The sequence below is a fragment of the Crotalus tigris genome, unplaced genomic scaffold, assembly GCF_016545835.1.
Source record: "Crotalus tigris isolate CLP2741 ecotype Arizona unplaced genomic scaffold, ASM1654583v1 scf7180000020974.397596, whole genome shotgun sequence".
Classification (NCBI taxonomy): domain Eukaryota; kingdom Metazoa; phylum Chordata; class Lepidosauria; order Squamata; family Viperidae; genus Crotalus; species Crotalus tigris.
In genome coordinates this window covers 355,876-375,932 of record NW_024098289.1, presented here as the reverse complement: position 1 = coordinate 375,932, position 20,057 = coordinate 355,876, and the positions used below count along the sequence as shown (strand labels likewise).

General features: G+C 41.4%; 1 protein-coding gene across 1 annotated transcript in view; it reads right to left on the bottom strand.

Annotated features, from left to right (window-relative positions):
* The window catches only part of LOC120319842 (kinesin-like protein KIF26B), a 128,962-nt gene that overhangs the window by 17,747 nt on the left and 91,158 nt on the right, over positions 1-20,057 (bottom strand). The window contains exon 3 of the mRNA XM_039369120.1: positions 19,434-19,967. Coding sequence (XP_039225054.1) covers positions 19,434-19,967 — 534 coding nt within the window. The remainder of the gene's footprint in view (positions 1-19,433; positions 19,968-20,057) is intronic.

Here is a 20,057-nt window from a genome sequence, read left to right as displayed (position 1 = left end):
TGTTGTGTGTGTCTGTATGGGGAAAACAATCTTGGATTAAATCCTTCCAAGACAGAACTACAGTAACTAACATGGACAACCCAATGATATCCAATCAATCAACTGATGTATTTAAAGGTGGTTCATGACTTAGTGGATGTCTTTTATGACTCCGTTCTTGCTCAAGCAGCAGATGGAGCTATGACTAAAAGAGGCTTTGCCCAAGTTAAATCAGGGTGCCAGTTATAACCCTTTGAGACACTCCTCCCATGGGGGTAATCCCCTACTCTGTTATCCTTTCAGAAACAATTTGAACTATTTTATTGCAATGTGTTTTGTGCTCCAGCAACTGATTAAGCAGTAATGTCTATTGAAGAAATTTATTTGGATTTTATTTATTTTTTTATGATCTAGTTTTTTATATTTGTACCTCGACCACAAATCCATACTTTTGGGCCAGGTTACAAAAATGCTGATCTACTATAGAGGTAATGGAAATAAAAATATCTAAGAAGATTTTTGAAAAACATGACTTGAATTGCTATTTGCAAAAAAAGACACTGCAGAATAACATTAAAAATTGCTAGCATCCACTAAATGCTCTCTTACATAACCTTATTTTTTATTTGAAACATAGATTTAAAATTCAAAAAATTATTCACCCTTAAATGTTGCAGCAGATTAGAAGCAGAGGCGGTATCTGAGAAATTCTTTCAAAGCCATGTATTCCATGGATCACCATCTCAGATCCAGAAGGCACTTCTAATTTCGGAAAATTGTGCAATACTAATTTACCAAGTTATGCATCCCCAAAAATGGAATTGTAGTGTAGCTATTGAACCTTAGCTGAAACTGAGGTAGTTTGACTGAATTAGAGAGTACAGTTTCATTTCACAGTACATAAGCTCTTGTGAATGTATCTGCCTGAAGCATCATAATCCATCTTCACTAAAATGTCTGAACGCCAGACATACTGCATTTCTGCTCTTTGCCTTAGGACCCTTAAGGACAGTGACTCTATACCAGTGGTTCTCAACCTGTGGGTCAGGACCCCATTTGGGGTCGAACGACCATTTCACGGGGGTCGCCAAACAAGGCTGTCCGCCATTTTTCCCCTTTTCTTTGGCCACACCCCTGGCATCCGGTGATGTATAAGTGGTTGGGGGTCACCACAACATGGGGAACTGTATTATGGGGTCGCGGCATTAGAAAGGTTGAGAACCACTGCTCTATACCCTATTAACTAGAATGTATCATTTACTGATGAAAAGAGTCAGAGCAAATACTTTTTCTATGGCAAATACAAAGAGACGCACAAGAGAGAGGAAATGTTTAACACTCAGGACTAAAACACCATTACTTGGTTCCATCCATCTACAGCAGTGATGGCGAACCTTTTAGAGACCAAGTGACCCAAACTGCAACCCAAAATCCACATTTATTGCCAGGTGCCAGGTGGGACATGGCCCACTGGGTGGACGTGGCTATGGTGGTCATGGCGGATTGGGTGGATGTGACCAAAGTGGGCGTAGTCACCTCGATGTTGCTCATGGGGAGGGATGACTGTGGGGCCAGGCAGGGTTGGGGGAGATCCAGGGGGTCTCTGGCAGGTGGGGTGGTGGGCAGGAGGCTTGTCCTGTGGGGTGAAGCGAGGCGAGGCAGGGCAGGAGTGCCAAGCAGAGCAAGGAGAGGCAGGGGCCGGGCAGTGCTGCCTGATACCATCAGCCCCCACATGTAGAAGCCAGCAAGCGCTGTGTCCGTCAGCAGCCACAGCCTGCTAGCTCTTTGACCAGCGACTCTGGGGCTCCACAGCCCGCCACCAGCAGTTCAGAGAAGCCACCTCTGAGCTGGACTGCTGGCCAAAAGCTGAGGAGGCGATGCAGTGGGTCGTGCCTGGGAAAAGGAGAGCATGTGAGGCCAGGAGGGACGGGATGGGGAGGAGGGAAACCAGCCGTGCCAGGATGCATCCGGCCATGTGGGACCTCAGGCAGCTGGTGGAAGAGGGACGGTTGCCATCTCCGGGGCATGGCACACGTGCCCACAAAGAGGGCTCTGAGTGCCGCCTCTGGTACGTGTGCCATAGGTTCACCACCACTGATCTACAGCATCAACCTGAAATCTTGTAATGTTGCCTGAGGTTCAGAATACAATCAACAACAGTTAGAAGGAGAGTCTACTTAAATTGGCTAGGAGCTGAGTAAGAAACCTGCAGGGCAACTGGTTTAGTTTATTTGGGTTGTTTAAAGCTGGTTTAAACTACCCAAATTTAGTTAATGCATGTGTATGTGTGTGTGTATGTACTCATGTCTAATTTACTTTAAATTTCATGTGTTTGTTTCATAAGTATTTCCATTTCCCCTATTATTTAATGATGGAATCTAAAGTTCTTCTTAAATCATTGTCAAACTCATATACTTCTTATGAAAAGATATTTATAAATTTAAACATAAGAAAACCTCTACAGACATAGTTTCATGTAGCCAGTCATTTTTCAAAGAAGTTATTTTTTAAAAAAACAATTAAATAGCTTCAATAACTAATGCAATTGATCTGAAGCATCTATTTAAATTAGTTCTGATTTGGTTGATACTTTCCTAAGTAAACAAGAAGATTAAATTAATTAGCCAACCAGGAATATGCAAGAGATTTATGACAGATGTAATTAAAATGATTCCAGCATAATCTAGTTATGATAGCAAGGAGACTTGTTATCAGAAGCAATGCTTAAATTTTACTAATCAGATCTAATTCATATTAATTGCCGAAGTAGCATTGTCCAACCTTTGTTCTTCCCCACAATGATCTAATAAAAATCTGAAGTGGCTATTAAATACTTGTCTCTTAAGCAGGAAGCCTTCAAAGATATCAGCGCTTCTTCCGTCCAAAGTATACAGTGGAGGAACATAGATTTCATTTAAAAGGTTCCTATTATTTTCAATTAAACATCAAGTACCTGGGGAAAACAACTGGAAAAGGAACACAATGATATCCAACTGAGAAATCCTCTGTAATCCACCATGATCCAAAAATCTCAGACATAAATAACAAAATTTGACTATCTGAGAAACCCTCAAAAAATACCGAAATATAAGTTACAAATGGCAAATTAATTTGAAAAAGTTTCTATCACTTATGCATGTTTAAAATGTTAAGCATAGATAAGGATATAGAGACGGGGGAAAGAATATATTCGGGTTTTGTTTCTGCTATAGAAAAAGGAGAAACACAATCTTTCATGGTTTCTTCTTTTCCCACAATCTAAAAGAGTGTGGAAAATGACACAAAACTCTGTGGAGAGAAAGGGATTTAATAAAAACAGTCTTCCCTCTTTTCTGTCAAGGGACCTCTTTACTACACAAAAAGTGTTTATAAACAGAAAGAATACTTCTGTTTATAGTTGTGGAGTTTGGTTAATGCCAATTATTTTCATTTATTTATTTGTTATGGGGATTTATATATCTTTCTCTACCCATGTTCCTATTACTGGGAGAGTGACGGAGCAGCTGTGCATACAGTACTGCCACTTATTATATGAATGGATAAATACAGATATTAAGGATGTAACTTATTTGATGAAATTGAACCAGAAATCTACTGGCTGTGAAAACATTCCAACACAACTGTGGAAAGCAACCAAGTCATATAATTAATCACTGATCACCATTTTCCTATGCCCTCTTATGCCCTCTTCAAATTCTTGTTCCTCTGATTTCCAAACTATTATTATTTGATATTAAATATACTATTTATATCATCATCCTCCTCCCCAAAAGCTAATGTCCTCAGGAAATACTGGGAGTACAGCTCCCTAAAATTAGATCACTGGATGCAGAAAGTCTCTTCTATCAACCCTTGATTCCGGCACAAACTGATTCAGGTAAACTGCCCTCCAGTATTTAAAGCAGGGTTCAAATATGCATCTCAGGAAATAATCAGAGATCCAGTTAAGGCTTGGAGTCTCATACTGTTTGAAAGCATTTAAGATTATTGTTATGGTTAATTGCAACCAACCAGAGGTTTAGACTGAATTTGGCATTTTTATCTACCTATTGAGTCCTTCCCAAAGACCTGGGATAAGCACATATTGTTGCATTAAAGCAGTGGTTCTCAACCTTTCTAATGCCGCGACCCCATAATACAGTCCCCCATGTTGTGGTGACCCCCAACCACTTATACATCACTGAGTGCCAGGGGCGTGGCCAAAGGAGGGAAAAATGGCGGACAGCCTTGTTTGGCGACCCCCGTGAAATGGTCGTTCAACCCCAAATGGGGTCCCGACCCACAGGTTGAGAACCACTGCATTAAAGTATTGTCACAGGATATATGCTCTTCCGAGTAAAGCTTCCTTTTGCAATTGACTGATGGTGATTATTATTATTATTATATTCACAAATGTGACATCACAGCTGCCAGTTCTTTAGGTAGTGTTGGTCTTCATGCTTATCTAGTTCTTCCCAAGGATGCTGTAATATATCTGTGTAATATAGGTGCAGATCCACGCTATGGGGCCTATTGCAACTGACAGATGGAAATTCTCTCAGTGCGCAATTATTATTATTATTATGGATGTCAGCCAGATGTTTAGACTAAATTTGACATTTTTATCTACCTATCGATTATTGACACTTACTGACAAAGTTACCAAATAAGGCAATAGGTTAAAATAAGGTCTCTTTTCTCTTTTTCTTTTTTCTTTTTTTCATATCTCAAAAGCCTCCTTTATCTGAAACCAACAACTTAATCCTTAGATTTAGTAGCTAATCCCATAACAATCATTCTTGGCTTAAGTGCACAAACTAGGCTACTTTTAAAAATTCATCAGGGACATTCAAAGGAAGATGTCTTGATATGGAAAGTTAAATTTAAAACTGGTCACTTTGAACTGCCCTGTCCAGCTCAGTTAGCCCAGCAGAGAAAAATAGCTTTGTTACTCTAAATTCTTAAATCAAAACAGGAATAAAAATCTTCCTTCCAGAAACGTGAACATAATTTTAAACCACCTTACTGTATGTGCTATGTTATGTTACGTTATGTCGACTGTATTATATCCCCCCTACACAAGTACTTATTATTTCACAAAGTGATTCATATGAATTTACAAAGGGAAAAGGAATTGGTCTTGCCTGTTTTGCATTTATAAACTAAAAAAAAAATAGAGAAGGAAAAAAAGAGTAAAAAGATTATAGTTGGACAATGCAGCATCAAATAGCAAGTTGCAACTTGGTGGGTACAACTTGAAATAGTCAAGCAAATTATTATCATTATGATTGTATATTACATACAGCTAGAAAAGTCTAATCTTTCCTTACCAATAATTTCTTCTTTACTGGAATTCGTGCAACTCTTCTCTAACTCATCAACTTTTCTAGCTGGTAGTGTGGGCTGGAATATATAGTCCTCCATTTTTTTTCACCTCCTGAGGACAACTGAAAGTTGTACCTGGGTGCTCATTCTGACAAAAAAAGTAACCAGGGGGAGGAAAGCAACTCTGTGTAGCACCTGCTCTTTATTTTGGACCAAGCAAAACATGACCAAAAGGCACTAAATTTCTTATTCACATATCTAACCTATTATTGCATAATGTTGGGAGCAAAGGAGTAAGTGGCCAAAGACAGTTGAAACTGTCAAACTATTTTATAACCTCATAAAGCAGCATTCCAGATTGGGATCATTCCTGAAATAATAATTCTAGTTTGTGCAAATCAAGCAAATTTTCAAGCAAAAATTGGTAAACTTTCTCCTTAGGGTATTTCCTCTTAGGGTACTGCAGCAGGAACCATCTCGTATCTTCATACATTATTCTGAATAGCTTTTAATCCATTTTCTCCTGCCTATTAGCTATAAAATATGTTTCCAGTGCTCCAAACATGGTGCAATCCACTATCTCCCAAGAAGTCAGCTCACACAAAGGGCACTTAGAGGTGGTCCTCGACTTACAACAGTTCATTTAGTGACTGTTCAAAGTTATAACGGCACTGAAAAAAGTGACTTATGTTTTTTTCACAATTACGACCTTTGCAGCATCTCCATGCTGATGTGTGATCAAAATTCAGATGCCGGCAACTGGTTCATGTTTATGACCATTGCAGCATCCCAGGGTCATGTGATCACCTTTTGCAAACTTCTGACAAGCAAAGTCAATGGGGAAGCCAGATTTACTTAATAACCAGGTTACTAACTTATCAACTGCAGTGATTCACTTAGCAACTGAGGCAAGAAATGTCGTAAAATGGGGTAAAACTCATTTAACAAATGTCTCACTTAACAATAGAAATTTTGGGCTTAACTGTGGTCGTAAGTCAAGGACTGCCTGTTATCTTCTGTCTCCATAACTCTCCCACAGTCTGCTCCGAAAGAATCCAAAATGCTGTATCACGTGCTGGGGGGTGCATGGGCAACTACAACTGGGAGATTTCTATGGATTAGTCTCATTATATATGGATGTCATCTTTGAAACCCAAACTATTTTAATGATGACTTCTCTCTAAATCAGGGGTTCTCAACCTTGGCAACTTTAAGACTTGTGGACTTCAACTCCCAGAATTCCTCAGCCACCCCTGCTCTAAATAGAAGGGAAGGGCAGTAAGAAGCTTATCTAGCAAAACAAAACAAAAAACAAAAAAACCCCACCTTTCTTCTTGCCAGATTGTTTAACTGCTTTCTCTACATGATGGACTCCAACTTCCATTATTTCCCATAAGGACGGAAGGAACCAGATCAGAAAAAAGTGGTTTAAAATGCATCAAACTTTCATATCCTTATCCTATTTCACAAAACACAATGGAAATTAACCCAATCAATCTAATATTAACACATTTATCAACTGGGATAAAACCTTACTGTTTAAGGTTTTCTAATATCCTCTTCAGTACTGTCCTTCCCAACATTATTTTTTTAAATTTAAAAAAATAAATTATTTCACAAAGTTAAGAACTTTTTAAGAAATAAATATGTTAAAAACATTTGTTTAAATTGTGAATAAGGCCTTATTGGATTAGCTAGAAGAATCTTTGTAAAATGTAGTTCCTTTAAAAAATATTTATTTAAAATACCCAAAGGACATGAATTAATAAAATTGTACTTCTTTATGAAACAAGCTTACAGATGTTCAGCCAAGAACTCCTAGTAATCTTAAGCATGATAGACAGTTCAGCACTTTCAAAGGTGACAGGTCATTACCTTTATTCTTGAATTCTTGAACTCACCTGGGGATAACAAACTACATGCACTGATTGTGAAAAATTCTGCAGTACCTCATTCAGTATTACAATTAAAAATATTCCATTGTCTAGGAGTTTTTCTCTGTGACCTTGGTCCAAGGTCCTTTGCCAATCATTCAGCACATCATTCAGAAGCAGCTTATCAACTGGCATTCTTCATTCATACAGAGAATCAGCTATGGTAGTCATCTCAGTTGAACTCTATTAGGCTAATGAGTCTCCTTCAGAATCCACATTATTTTTCATAATGTGTAGACATAAAGATCATTGTTACAGTGAAGGTGTAAAATAAGCATTAAGATTTCCTCAAATCCTGAATTGATCTGCACTTTTGTTAATGTGAACAGAGGATCTTAGAATATTTATTTGTGCATTGTTTGTATCATTCAGAAGCGTTTGCTTTTTTCCACATCTTTGTTATATAGTTTATTGTGTACCCCTAAATAGTATGCCGTTGTCTCAAAATTAAACAAAGAAAATCCCTTAATTATCCTCAGAGCCTTGGCTCCTTGTTCATTCATCACAGATTTAATTCGTTGCTCTGAGACGGAGCAACTTTAATCACTTTCCAAAATATACTTTCCCATAAAAGCAGAATTGGTTTAAAATGTACTTATAAACTCAAATTCTACATTACAAGGTATTTTACACCTTTACTTGAAAGTTGCTGTGACAAGTTTCTTTAAAAAGGCATTCTTCATCAAGAATGATTTGATAAGCGTATTTCACCATGGAAAGAGATCATCTTTATTAAAATTTACTGAGAATTTCTTACCCTTATCCTAGCTTTCCCAGGCCCAGATTATCTCAGATTGCTTGTCAGAAAAGAAACTAACTAGACTGGAAAAAAAATCAAGTATCCAAATCCTTACTAACTGTGATCTCATGTCATGCACTGCATTAAAGGATTATCTCACTTTTTTAAATGACTCTTCACATCACAGCTATGTCATGAGGTGGTTAGACTCACAGGATAAGCCTCCTTGGCTGTTTTTAGTTGCTGGAATATTCTTTTATCCTCAATGTCTGGTTTTTTTTTCCTGCTATCATGACGGATAATCAAGTGATTCCCAAGTCATTCAGCCATGCATAAAAATGTCATGTCAGATCAATTCATACCAGAATGATTATAAGAAAAACTTATAATTAGCACAGAATCCGACAGATTGGCTAGATGTTGTTCCTTTTCAATCTTTTCCATTGTTCCTGTTGTTGAAAAAAGCCTAACGATGAAATCAGATGTTTTGACTACAAGCTGGGACACGCACACACAATCACACCTCTTTTCTGATTGTTTGGTTACTTGGCATTTAAAGAGTAACTGCCACAACGATGGTCCTTAAGAAAATATTGATTAACATCCTAAATTTCTTTCTATGAAAAGAACATCATTCATATCCATAGCATGGATTGCCTCAATAGCAAGCATGAAATTGAAGATGGAGGAGTGTTTACAAAAATCATCTCATTGTATGAAGGAAAAGCTGGACTTACATGGAGTATCGTTCTAGACAGGATCCTACAAAAAATGATTAACTCCTCTATTCCATGAGGAGATAGATTTCATTATCGACTTCGACCTACTTTTTGAGACTAAGATGCAAGATGAGAGTAAGATACAGACAATAGTACAGCTATAATAAAATGGGTGGATTGAGAACCATCTAGAGTTTGATATAAATTGGGCTAGCTATATAAATGTTTTAAAGAAACAAAAAAAAAACAAACAGATATTTAGTAAACTGCCACTATCTTTGGAAATAACTAATCAAAAAATAAATGTTCACCATTTCCTTGGGAAAGTATACAACTTCTTGGACAGACTCAGGTAAGTCTTGGCTTTCCCTTCATATAACGATTCCATTCTGTATTATCAAAACTGGAAAAATCACCACTGGGTCAGCAGGTGCTTCTCCTAGAAAGCCTGTTTTTCAGTTTTCAAGAAGGTGTGACAGCAGATGAAATCTCTTGATCTTCCGTCACAAGCATGGCTGCATTGTCCAATTATAACTAGATAAAAATCTATTGTTCTACATCCACATCACAAATCACCAAAGACTGGATGTCAGGGAATGTGTGAGAGTCCTGAGGATATTGCTTTTGAGATATAATGATTAGACGATTTGTGGAAGAGGCAGGCCCCAAGCCAGCATCTACTAATCTTTCTGAGTCTTAGAAGGAAGGCAGGACCAAAACTAAAATTCTCATAGCATAGGGCCTAATTACTTGCAGGATTACCAATCTGTGAACATCTGTGTCTATCCAATAAAATCAGATAGCTCCTGACTATTAAACAGTACCATATCATGAGATTCAGGAATTACGACTTTTCTGTCCCTGTCGCTGCCCTTTGGAAAAATATCCACTTCAAAATGTGGATGACCCCTAATTTTGCTAGCTTTAAAAAAAAAATCTGAAGACCTGTCTCTTCTTTGAAGCACTGGGCCGAAATATTACATAAGCCATCTGTATGGTGTTGGTTGTGCTATGTGAATTTATATGCTATTTGTTATTTTTTATACAGATATCTTTGATTTATGACCACAACGGAGACTATAATTTCTGTTCCTAAGCAAGATGTTAAGTGAGTTGTGTCCAATTTTATGACCTTTTTGCCACAGTTCTTAAGAGAATTACAACAGTTTTTAAGCAAAGAACTTGGTTGTTATGAAAATCTGGCTTCCCCCATTGACTTTACTTGTTGGAAGCTGGTTGGGAAGGTCATAAATAGAGATCACATGACCTTGGGGCACCCACATTTTGATCATGTGACCACGGGGGATGCTGCAACAGTTGTAAATGTGAGCCCTGCACATGTCACTCTTTTTCAGTGCTGTTGTAACATTGAACGATTGCTAAATGAATAGTTGTTAAGTCAAAAACTACTGTATTCATAGTGGATGTATTGTTTATGCTTTTAACTTAATAGCTATGCAAAATTACTCAGCTAATAAGTGACTATAAAAACTGAAACAAACATACAAATATGTGAGTAAGAGGGACAAAAACAATTCTTCTGGTCATAGAAAGATGATGGGCTAGTGAGCACCTGCAACCTTACTTTAAGACTTGTGGACTTCAGCTCCCAGAATTCTTCAATCAGCTATGCATAGCTGGCTGAGGAATTCTGGGAGCTGAAGTCCACAAGTCTTAAAGTTGTCAAAGTTACAGACCCCTGGTCTAGTCCCTTCCCTTAATGCTCTATTTGTGACTTTACCCCTTTTATTATAGACTGTATTCAGTAGTGGGATTCAAATATGTGAACAACCAGTTCTCTGTGTGGATTCCACTTCCGGAAGTCCATTCTGGACCTGAGCAACAAAACGTTGCTGGCTGTGGAATTCTGGGAGTTGAAGTCCACATGCCTTAAAATTGTCAAATTTGGGAAACACTGCCATAAATTAAGGCTTACATGAAAACTGAAATGCTTTCATTAGACTTGAATTAGACTTAATAATATCACCACCATGACCACCACGACCATCAACATCATTCTCTTTTTAAACTGCATCAAAAACCAGTGGAGGAAAAAGAAAACATGAATCACTCTGTGTCATTGACCAGCTATTTACAGTTTTCAAGCCATCAAAAAATATTGCATGTGATTCCAAGCTAACATAATATAATCCAATCCAAATATAATCAATCAAGGAATATTCATTATTGAGAACATGTTATACCTGCTATTCTTATAAATAAGAAGCAATGCTGTTGCACTTGTCCTATCATTTCAAACTCTCAATCCAAGCAGTAAGATTACCAATTTACTAACGAGGAAAAAAGGCAATCCATCCCCATTGTACCTTTAAAAAGAAGTTCATTTTTGGCAATCGGCAGAATACATACATACATATATATGTATATGTATATGTATATATTATATATATATATATATATATATATATATATATATATATATATATATATATATATATACATACATATATATATATATATACATACATACATACATACATATATCCACATATTTCATATAAGTATAGATAGTTTTCATTAGTGACTGCAATTGGGACTGGCAACTTGGTTGTTAAGTGAGGTGAAATAGCAACTCTGGTCATAATCTCACTTCAGCTTTCATTCGTTTACAGACTTGTGGAGGTCGTAAATGCAAGGATTGGTTACCAAGTTACTTTTTCATCACCTTCGTAACTGTGAACAGTCACTGCATGAGTCCATCACTAAATGAGGACTATCTATAACTCTCATATAATTATTCTTCTATAAAATTGTACAAGCTGCTAATACAGAACTGGCTCTATACAATTTACCACAATAAGAATAAATAGCAAGTGGCAACCTGCACAGTGTCTCGGGGACATGAGGCAGGAAATCCAAAAAGCATCTCTTCCAGTATCTAGCATTACAAATATAATAAAGTAACAACCACTTCCTGCCCTTTTATGATATCCCAAAACCTGTTGACTGAGGGAACCATCTCATTCAATCAAAGTATGGCCAGCTTGCACAAAATGAAAAAATTCTCACTACTTCTTCTCCCCCATCTATTTAATCCCCATGCTTTTAAAGGCTTGGACCAAGCTTTCTTACATATTAAAGTTAAATATGATTGAGTTCCTTTTCTTGGTAGATCTCTGTGTTGAGATTCCCTGAGATGTGTGTCCAAGACAGTATTTTTTCTTATTTCAGATGCATAGAGTCTACAGAATAAAATAAGATCAACCTTCGTAACAGTCAACCGATTCTGCCAGGTAAGCTATCAATTCTGCCAGGAAAGTTACCTGCAGTGGTGAGATGCCATCTCTAGCCATCCCATAGCTCTTGTTCCAGGACATCAAACTGATAAAGGATGATGAACAAGGCAATAAATCCCACTGCTAGATTTATAATACTTTTTATCCAATGATTTTTTTCCCTTGGCTTATTAGATCAGCATTTCTGAAAAATACTGCTAGTAGAAACAGCCTGACTCTGTACAGCAGCCTTAAGCAGTCTCTGATCATCTCCATGCCTCTCTATGCTATTTGGTTTAGGGATAAAGCATCTCCTTGTACCTTTAATGGAACAAAAATCTCAGACGATAACATAATTACCAGTACTGCAGTTACGAACATGGTCATTATTCAATAAATGTTTTAGTCTGATTGTAATTTAGCCTCCATTACACTGAAATGGAGAATCAGTAAAACAAATAAAAACAGAGCACAAAGTAACATTAGCTCTTTAAAGGTGATGTCACACCTGCTTACAATCACAGAAGAATAGTAACACCACATTTTCTGGCTTTGCTAACGTGTCTTGGCAGGCTATGGCCACACCAGACCTCTCTTCATATACTGACTCTTCAACATGGTCTTGAAGGCTGATTCTGCAAGAGTTTGAATCTTGTGTAGAGACTATATCCTTTTAGAACATCTATTCCCACCGTTTGGATGGTGACCCAACCACTGAATATAGTTTCATTTCTCAGCTTTAGCAGCTGGAAATATAGAAGGAAGAAAATTCCGAAGGACTACTGTTACCTTGTTTATATTCAAGGTAATGATCGCTCCTAGAAGCTTACCTTCTTAAGCTTTTAATAGCGTTATAACCTGCTGAAATTCCTATCTAGAATTTTTCTGGGCGGAGAAGAAAAAAGATTCAGCATCTGCATTTCTCACCATTAGGAGATTTTCCAGAAAAGGGGCATTGTCTTACCTGAACGCCTTTTCTCAGCATGATGATGTAGAATCCACTGGTGGGTAATCTCAGCCTTCCTGCTCAGATGAGACTAAGTCAGAACTTTAGCCACACCTCCCTCTGGGTGTGTCTTCCCAGTTATTGACGAGGTGAAGCATCCCTGACGAAGTCTGACGCAATGGCTCCAATAATCATGACACCTGCCTAGACTGCCGTGAAGGGAGGGTATGGATTCTACATCATCATGCTGAGAAAAGGCGTTCAGGTAAGACAACGCCCCTTCTCCAGCATGATGAATGTAGAATCCACTGGTGGGACATACCAAAGCTGCTCATGTCCTATGGGGGGGGGGAAGTTTAGGCTTGTGTCCCCTGAGAAGAAACTACTTGTTGTAGAACCCTCCTACCAAATGAGGCATCTGCCGCTGCAAACCTATCGATCTTGTAATGTCTTACAAATGAGGAAGGAGAGGACCAGATCGCTGCCCTACAGATCTCCTTGACCGATGCCTGGGTTGACCAGGCCACTGATGCAGCTGCACTGCGCGTCAAGTGAGCAGTGATGTGTGTAGGAACTGGAAGTGACTGAGAGAGATAGGCTCGAACAATGCATGCAATGGTCGAAGAGGAGACTTTCTGACCCATGGCAGAGGGCTGAAAGGACACGAACAAGGCCTCCAACTTGCGAAAAGCTGAGGTCCACTTAACATAATGGCGCAGAGCCCTGTGCACATCCAACTTATGCCACTGTCTCTCCAGACGATGTGACGGATTAGGACAAAAATCTGGAAGAACCAGATCCTGGGACCTATGAAACCAGGTACTGACTTTTGGAATAAAGGAAGGGTCCAATTGAAGGACCACCCTATCCTCGAAAAAGGTACACAAATCACTCCTGAGAGTGCAGCCAATTCCGAAATCCGCCTAGCCGATGTGATAGCTACTAAGAATGCCACTTTTAGAGAAAGAAAATGAAGTGAACAAGACCTGATGGGCTCAAATGGTGGAGAAGTCAGGGTTTGTAACACCCTAGGCAAGTCCCAAGATGGTTAACGATGCATCGCAGGTGGTGTAGCGTTAACCGCCCCTTTCAGAAAAGCACTAACTGCCGGGTGTTGTGATAAAGGAACCAGGTTGTCGCAGGTAAGGATAGGGCCGCAACCTGTCTGCGGATGGTGCTAGTGATAAACCCTTATTCATGCCTTCCAAAAGATATTTCAATATGTTAGGAATGGTGACTGATAACAGCCTGAGATGCTGCTTAGTGCACCACGTGCAAAAGTTCATCCACGTGGCATCATAAATCCTATTAGTCGAGGGGTGCCTTGAGGCTTGGATCATCGAGATCACCCCTGACAAATAGGATTGCCTAGCTAAACTTTCCCACTCAAGTGCCAGGTGGCCAACTGGAGCTACTGTGGATCTGGATTTTGAAGATTCCCTTGGCTGAGAGCAACTCGGTCTGGGGGAATCCTCCATGGTGGCGAAAGCGATAGATCCACAAGATCGGCAAACCACGGACTCCTTGGCCAATGTGGAGCAATTAAGATTATCTCCGTCCGTTCCTGAATCAGTTTGAGAATGGTTGCCTGTATCAATGGAAGGGGAGGGAAGGCGTAAAGCAGTTCCCCCGCCACTTGAACGAGAGAGCGTCTGTTCCCTCTGCCCCCCCATGCCGGGAACCTGGTGAAGAACCTGGGGAGTTGGGAGTTTATCGGGGAGGCAAAAAGATCCAGTTATGGATGACCAAATCTGATCGAGATTTCCCTGAACAGTGCCAGGTCCAGACGCCACTCCGAGTGGTCGACTGTGACCCTGCTCAGGGAATCTGCTTGTCGATTTGCCTCCCTGAGAGAACCCAGATTGGACTCTGCCCACAGACCCAGATCCAAAGCCTCCAGCATGAGCAACCATGACCGGGTCCCTCCCTGCTTGTTGACGTGAGCCTTGGCTGCCACACTGTCTATCAGAATCAGGATGTGTTGTCCCGCCACTAGGGAGGAAAACTGACGGAGTGCCAAGTGTATGACTCAGGGTTCGAGCCAATTTATGTTGTGAGCTAAATCCGACTGGGACCACTGACCCTGTGCCAGATGAGTCTGGAGATGGGCGCCCCAACCGAACAGACTGGCATCTGTGGTCAAGGTGAGCCTGAGAGACACTTTGAAGATGGTCCCCTTGGTCATTGCGGATGAAGCCCACCACAGAAGAGATAACAGGGTGTAGTGAGGAACCCTCACCCTCCTTGTGGATGAACTGAGGTTCCGTTTCTGGAAGGGGAGGAGAAACCACTGAAGGTTTCTGGAGTGAAGTCTGGCCCACGGAATGATCCCCATGCAAGAAACCATCTTTCCCAGCAGTTGAGACAGCTGGACCAGAGGAACTACCTTCTCTCTCCAAACCTGGTGGACAAGCCTCCGGATGCTGATCCGGCGCTCCTGTGAAAGATAAACCTTGCAAAGATTTGAATCTATTATCGCACCTAGATGAAGGAGGCGCTTTGTAGGAATAGTGTGGCTTTTCTTGAAATTCACGGAAAACCCGTGATCCTGAAGAGTATTGATCGTGATTTCCAGGTCTGACTGAGCCGACCGGAAAGAACTGGATTGCACAAGTATATCATCCAGATAGCATTGTACGCACATCGGGATCATCCTGAGGTGGGCCGCCAATACTGCCAAAATTTTTGTGAAGACCCTTGGAGCTGAAGAGAGACCAAAGGGAAGAGCCCTGTACTGGTAATGCCGGTGTGCGTAACAAAACTGAAGGAATCTGCGGTGTTCTGGGAGGATCGGGATGTGCAAGTACGCCTCTGTCAGATCTACGGAGGAAAGGAAATCCCCTTTTCTGATGCTGGCCAGAATGGACTTTAGGGTCTGCATCTTGAACCTCCTGTAGGTTAAGAAATAATTCAGACCCTTTAAGTCCAGTATCACCCTCCATCCGCCCGGAGGCTTTGGGTACCACGAACAGAATGGAGTAAAATCCCTCTCCTCTCTGTTCCGAAGGCAAGTGGGAGATGGCCGTGGCTACCAATTCTGCCTTGGTTGTGTTTCTTGAGACGGGACACTGTATGAAATGGTCTGGAGGATTTGAGAAGAACTCTAGGGCGAGACCGTGTCTTATGGTCTCTCTCACCCAAGAGTCGCTGGTGGTAACCTCCCAAATGTCGCTGAACAGAGACATGCGACCGCCTATGGGAGAGCTCTCCTTGGCGTCACTTGGACCGTCTGTAAGGATGGCCCCAAGCCTCGGAAGGGGTGTTTGGACTGGTATTGGCCCTTGGCTCCAGTGTTCTGGCGGTCCTGTTGGCGATCCTGTCTAGTGGGAAAGGATCGAGAGCCTCTGGGCCATTCCCAGGATTGCCCGGTCCGAAAGGGCTGCCTCCACTCCCAGGTACCACTTGGACAGAAAGTCTGTCTGGAAAATCCTGCTGGGGCCGCCTATCCAACTTCTTGGAGGGGTGTGCCAGAATTTTATGTTTGTCTTTGCCCTCAATTAGGTACGGTTTGAGGACCGGACCGAACAAATGCATACCACTGTACTTGGCTGTCGACAGACGCCACTTAGATTTCAAGTCTGTCCACCACTGTTTCAGCCACAGCAGTCTGCGAGACATAACTGTGGCTGCAATAGATCTGGCAGAGTACCTGGCAGAGTGAAGAGATGCGTCTGCCATATATTCAGATGCTGCCACTAACTTTCCCAATGTCTGGTGTGCGTGCACCTGGTCAGGAGGAATGAGCGCCTGGAGTTCACGGAGCCACATGATAGATGCCCTTACGAAAAAGGAAGATAAAGTTGCCACCTTAATCGCCCATGCCGAGGCCTAGTGAACTTGACGGAGGGAGAACTCGAACCTCTTGTCCTCCGCCTTCAGGGCCTCCGCCATATCCCCTGGAATTGTGGAAGTGGAAAATAATGAAGTTAGTGGAGTGTCCACCGTAGGCACTTCCAAAAGGGAGGAAAATGAGGAAGAAACATTGTAGAGTTTCTTTTCCAGGCTATTGGGCGAAGGTAAGGTGGCCAGAGAGGACCACTGTTTCTCCACCGTAGTGCGAAAGACATTCGGACAAGGAATTGCTTCTCCTCCACAATTTCCTCTGAAAACAAAGGATTAGACTCCTGAGTAGTTGAGGTGGAAGGTTTAGCTTCCTGTGCTGAAGTGAGGTTGGCCGTGGTACAGGCCTTCATGAGTAGAGACCTGAAAAGGGAAGGATCAAATAGACCAGAAGTTGGCGCTTGTTCTGGCGCCGCCTCCTCATCCTCTTACATGGGCATGTCGGCTACCTCCAGGTCCACAGACCCCTCCTCGCCTAATTGGGAGGATGTCTCAGAGATGCCAGAACCTGGGAACCGGAGCACGCCCCGTTTGAGAAACAGGCATGGATAGAGGGGGTGGTATCTGCGGGGGTCGTTGACCCATGGAGGAGGACATAAATTGTGTAAATGCATTGTGCATGAAAGCCTGGAACTGATGTGACCATATATCCTGTTGGTCTCCAGGACTAACACCAGCTGCAATGGGAATATTCGTGACTTTAGAACCCTGTTGTGTTGTGGAAGAAGAGGAGCAAGGGGGACCAACCTGTTCAGTTTCCCCCTGAGGAGACCATGCCCTAGGGGCATCATGAGAAGGCGCATATGGAGGCTCAAATGGCGAATGGTCCAGTGGAACGGGGGGAACCACTTCAGCTTCACTGGACATGAGACTTTGGGCCTTGGAGAATTCTCTCTCCAGCGCCTGATGTCTCCTCGAGGCCTCTCGCTCAGCTGCTTTGGAAGTCTCCTTAGATGATAGGTGCTTTGTTTTGGCCTTTTCCTTTCCCCCCGCTTCCAAATCTGATGATCTGCGCTTTCCTTGTGCGGGGGGAATATCAAAACTCTGAGATGCCTAGGGCGAGACACTGTCTGCCATTGCACTCTGAATATTCCGGGTAGGAGACGTCCAGAAATGGGGGGAAACCAATCATGCAGATCTAATTGTCAGAGAGGGAAAAAAACCCGTGCTCTGAACAACAATGGCAAACAGCCAGACAGTTCACTAGAACTGCCTGTCTAGGCCTTGTGGCACAGCGTCACAAACTAATTGGAACAGGTGGATTCTAATACAACTTCCCCCTCGCCGGAGTAATACAAGTATTGAGAGAAATGAAATCTATGCTCCAATGAGTAGTTAGATCAAGCAATGCAAATACCAAAATAGTGACAGATCCTTCTGATGGGTCTTAATAATGCACTGAATTGTCCAGAGATAGCATTGGAAAATGTTCCCCTGGTAGGAGCCTGTCACAGCAGGCTACGGTGGCAAGTAAAACGGGCCCAATTGAACCCTCGAGGAACACGAGGTCCCTACAAAATGGCAACCGCACCTGAAAGGTCATTCAAAATGGCGACCGCACCTGAAGGGTCGTTCAAAATGGAGACCGCGCCTGAAAAAGCGTTCAAAATGGTGACCGCCCCTGTTTTTGGCTGTCCCAAGATGGCGTGCGCAGCAAACAGGGCGAAAAGGAGGCTATTTGGGCCTCCTGGAAGTAAGGGCTTTAAGTGATCCCAAAAGTTAACCTAAGGCCTCTGCTCTCCCATTCGCCAGGACACTTGTGGTTGAGTAGCGCAGCCTCTGCTGCGATCCAAGAACCGCCTGCTTCAAATGGAGCCTGGTGAGTTGAAATGAAATCGAGAGAGAGGCCCTCTAGTCTGCTCGAGCTCCGATGGATTCCTAGGAACAGCAAACCAGCTAAATGCCGATCCGGTGCTCCCGCCGATCAGCTGGACTGGAGCTAGAAGCCGTTTCAGAACCTCGTGGCTCCTCAGGAGCTTGCCGGGCTCGTTGAGGCCTAAAGGCCTGGGCAGCAATCCAATAATTTATCCAAATTGAAATCAAATTTCGAATAAAGAATAATTTGCAGTAAATTTAGAAGACCTTAAATGCGAGAAAACACTCAATTAAAGAACACAATCTAAATAATTAACCTAGTCTAGGAGGAGGAGCCAGAAAATTTTGCATCCTACTGAGCTGAGACTAAGTCAATAACTGGGAAGACACACCCAGAGGGAGGCATGGCTAAAGTTCTGACTTAGTCTCATCTGAGCAGGAAGGCTAATATTACCTACCCACTGGTGGATTCTACATTCGTCATGCTGGAGAAAACACTACTTTATGTTTAGAACTCTGCAGCACTAGTTGTATTTATCAAACACGTTTAGTAACATTGAACCTATCTGAGATCAAGTTACTGCTTCATCCTAAAGATCTATTTCATAACTATAGTAATTTTATTTTGTTAACAATCAACATCCTAAATATCCTTAAGATGTGTTTCTTTGGTTTTATTTGCACTGCAAATTTTGCAATCTACAGAATGGTTGACAAAGTTGAAGACTGTAAAAATAAGACAGCATGTTTGGTTTATTTTAGTGTCATGAATTCCTGTCACTGCAAATGAGATCACCCAATCTATATTAAATAACTTGACAGTCTACCATAGAATTAATTAGTACACATGTATTTCTTAAAGCCACAAAGTACTCTGAAGGTATGAATCAATGAGGGAAAATCCTTTCTAACGCCACTTACTTGATAGGGATACAGAGTAATACCATTTGTTCTTGACAAGGACCAGGTGCCGTCTAGGTACTGATGAGCCTGGATAGCCACAGAATTCAGGATGTTACCATTGCTGGGACTGGTAGCCATCTGTACACTGACCTTTGTCTGGTGTCCCAAAGAACCATTTTTCTTCTCTATCCCATTAACGATTCCTATGTTGTTCACTTTTCCACTGAGTTTGTTAGGCAGAAAGCCAGCATAATTGGAAGTAGCATAAGGAGCAGACAGGTATGCCCAATCTCTGGGTTGCAGACTGCCCATATGTCGAGAGCCCACTAAGGTGGGGATATTGGGAAGGGGAGGAGGAGAGCAAGGAGAAGCATCACAATGTTCTGCATTGGCAGCTTGTTCAAGTGTTAAGACCATCTGAATAGCCTCCTGCTTCAACTGGTTCAAGTGAGTGGCACACACATCACAACGGTTATCTCTCTCATTCCATGCTTTCCGGGTAGTATTGGGAACTTGTAGTTTATCATGAATCACTGAAGAAAATGCTGGATCCTAAAAATCAGAAAGTAAGAGGAAACCATTAAACTAAGAGGACAAACAGAAATCAACTTTATTATAGTTACTATTGTATAGATTTAACAA